Genomic DNA, 3,171 nt, shown 5'->3' with positions numbered 1-3,171 from the left:
TCTCTCTCTCTCTCTCTCTCTCTCTCTCTCTCTCTCTCTCTGTCTCGCCCTTTCTCCATCCCTTTCTCTTTCTCTCTTTCTACCATATCTCTCTCGCTTCTCTCGCTTTTCCCTTTCTATTCGATTCCACAAGCATCTACCCCGAGTGCCTATGAAATTCCAGAAATCTCTCTCCGCTGCACGTCTATATTTTCGCTGTCTTCTTTCTAAAAAAGCAAGCTAATGTCGCAATTAAGCTAATTGCCGTATAGAAACTATTCTCCCGCATTACGATATAAGACGAGATATCTCCCTATGTAAAACGAGATCTCTCTCTATTTAAGACGAGATCTCTCTCTTTTATATAGTTTACAATGGAATCCGGAGATTAATCAACGCGATGCTGTTTGCTGGGTAATAAAAATTTGTCTCCACTCTAATAATGCATTTCCTGAAGAAAAATGTCTACTTTATCAATTTTTATAAATTCATAAACGAAAATCGTGAGTGATCGCAGAAACATCTCTCCTTCCCGTGCAAGAAATAAATTCAAAATACTTATTATACCTCGATCGATCGCGCACATGAACATAAGCCCGAAACAACATCTCCCGTCGAATCGACGCGTTTAATCGATATCGAGCACCAGCTCGGCTCGCTCCGGGAAACTGGCATCGGTACAGAAAATCGAACCGTGGGATGGGACGAGTCGGGGCCGGGACGATACGGGACGGGATGCGACTCAGGCCGCGGAAGGACGAGCAAGGATGTGTAAGGACGCGTTACTGCAGGTGAAGGAGAAGTAGGTAGAACGCGGTATTCTGGAGCCAACGACGATCAATACCCAACAGCCCGGCACGTACGAGTCTGTATAACTATACCAGTGTATTCGGTGTACACCGTAAGGGGGTAGTTGGTAGAAATAGGGGTGGAAACATCCCCAAGGAGCCGATAGTAGCCCATAGCGCTGCCAACCCACCCCATAGTTCTGGCCAATGGATGCCCACTGCGATCTCTAGGTCTGTGCTACGAATGAAGAGCTTTCTCTCTCTGTTCCTTCTATCTCTCCTCTCCTCTCGTTAAAGGTATATAGTATATGCACGTACATAGCACACATATACACATATATACATATATATATATATATATATATATATATATATATATATATATATATATATATGTATACATATCTATCTATATTCCAACTCCCGGGGTTTCTCGCTGTCTCCGTCTTCCTCTCTTTCTCTCTTTCTCTCTCTCTCCCCCTTTCTCTCTCAGTTTCTCGCATCTCGAGTGTCTCTTAACATTTAAATGCTCCTATTCGTCTCCTCGATGGGAGGCAAAGGAGTCCTTTTATAATGCACGAAGATGTGCTCCGTTTCGTTCGCGTTGTACTTGGTGCTTCTTGCCAGCGAGTAGCGCGACCATTGTTCCTTTCACGCGCACATTTTGAATCTTATGCACACTATCAAAGCAACGCAAACAATGGCCAGCTTCTGCAATACAGACAAATACAAAGAAACTAGACTGATTCGAGAGAACGAAGTGATGGCCAGTAGATTGTAGCTATCATGCGCGGTAAGAAAAGAGACACGAGAGACCTGATAAAAAGCGCTTACGTATCGTGATTAATACACCTCAAAGAAAGTCAAGTGACTTTTCGAATGGAATTTTAATTCTTGAACTCGAACGGGAGCGATCATTCCGTCGTGTGTCGAGCTCTTTCTACCTACGCGAATACAGTGCGATAACGACAACGCGTAGCTACGGAGCAGAGCGGAAAATTAAGGCCGGAGAAAGTGATGAAGAGGGTAGACGGTCATTTGAGCTCAGGTCTCTTTTCTAAATATAACTATCGGGGTTCGCCCCCTTATGAATAAGGTATTGCGCTACTTTTCTCTACGCAGCATGCGTGCGTGCGTGCGTGCGTGCGTGCGTATGTGAAGTCACGCAGGAAGATCTTCCGACCCCGACCTCCGACCTCCTCCCACCATCCGCGCGCTACCTTTGACTTTATTACCAGAGGCCGCGAATGAATGGAAGGAGTATGATAAAGCGCGTTAAAAGAGGGTGGTGGTCCACTCCTGAGGGCGCGGAAGGGTGCGAGGTTGTCTAGCGTCGGGACGCGTCGAGCGGGGTCGGGTGAAGAAGGGTGCGGAGATGGCCGGAGAAGGGTTTCATTCATGAACGTGTTTTATTGTTTCAGGCACAACGCGACTGAAGAGCAGAGCCGGGCCGGATAATAGCGACGGGAGGAACCGGAAAGCATAAACCCGCGCAAAAGTGGAGGCCACTTCAAGCATTTTCTGCGGTGGTCGCGACCCTTCCGAAAATTATCCTGAACGACCACCCCGCCCCCTCCACCCACGAACAACTACGGTCGCGGCCTTACCGCCGCGAAGAAATAACTTGGCGTGAGCGGGGGAAAAAAATGTTTTTCGCAACAATGGGACGCGGCCGGCACAAAAGTATACTTTCGCGTGGAAACTGTGAAAATGGGCACGCAAAATTAGATTGCTTGGCTCTCTGCGGAAAGAAGCAAAAGCGTATCTCTCGGCCACGTTTTTATCAGTAGAGCGTGACAGCGGAGCGTCATCGATAAAGCGAAACTCAGGGATTGAAAAAAAAGAATAAATCGGCCAAAAATGAGTCCTCGTTAAAAATGTCTAAAATAATTCGCTTCAGCTCTTCTTAGAGAATATCTTTAAACGAGAACAACAGAAGAATTCCGTCCAATATTCACTCACGCTAAGACAGAAGTTATATTTTGGAACAACACGAAGCAAAACACAAATCAGTTAACAAAAATTAATCTAAACAGAAATTCTCTCTCTCTCTCTCTCTCTCTCTCTCTCTCTCTCTCTCTCTCTCTCTCTCTCCCTTTTACACGAATTTCAACAAGCCTCCTAACGCAGCAAGCCATTCATCGTCCTCTCTCTCGCTTTGGTTACAGATACTGCTGTCGCACTTCGACGCTTTCAAGTTCCCGAGTTCGGAAGTGGTGCAGTTCCGCGCCCTGGTGACTCCGTGCATGCCGACCTGCGAACCCGTTCAATGCGATCAGGAGGAAACGACTGGCGAGTTACGCTCGGTCATCTCCTACGGCAGACGCCGTCGTCGCCGTCGCTCCACCGCCGCCGCCACTGCCGCCGCCACCACCACCCAGAGTCGCGAGGATCTCCTCCTGGT

The 3,171-nt window shown here is 47.4% G+C and overlaps 1 protein-coding gene across 2 annotated transcripts in view; it reads left to right on the top strand.

The window, feature by feature from the left end:
- Positions 1-3,165, top strand: part of LOC116843973 — a 282,611-nt gene extending 279,446 nt beyond the window's left edge. Inside the window, exon 2 of one of the 2 annotated variants that reach the window (XR_004377959.1) lies at positions 2,189-2,309. Coding sequence is in view for 1 of the 2 variants with exons in the window: in XM_032814983.1 (XP_032670874.1) it covers positions 2,189-2,253 (65 nt within the window). In the remaining variant the exon portion in view is untranslated. Of the gene's footprint in view, positions 1-2,188 lie in introns of both variants that reach the window. The other variant, XM_032814983.1, reaches the window with a different exon arrangement.
- Positions 3,166-3,171: the final 6 nt, after the last annotated feature.

The sequence above is a fragment of the Odontomachus brunneus genome, unplaced genomic scaffold (genome assembly GCF_010583005.1).
Source record: "Odontomachus brunneus isolate Ranch 3 - 2012 unplaced genomic scaffold, Obru_v1 Obru_scaffold_037, whole genome shotgun sequence".
NCBI classification, from domain to species: domain Eukaryota; kingdom Metazoa; phylum Arthropoda; class Insecta; order Hymenoptera; family Formicidae; genus Odontomachus; species Odontomachus brunneus.
Note: the sequence above shows the minus strand (reverse complement) of the source record. Positions and strands in the feature narration are given on the sequence as shown.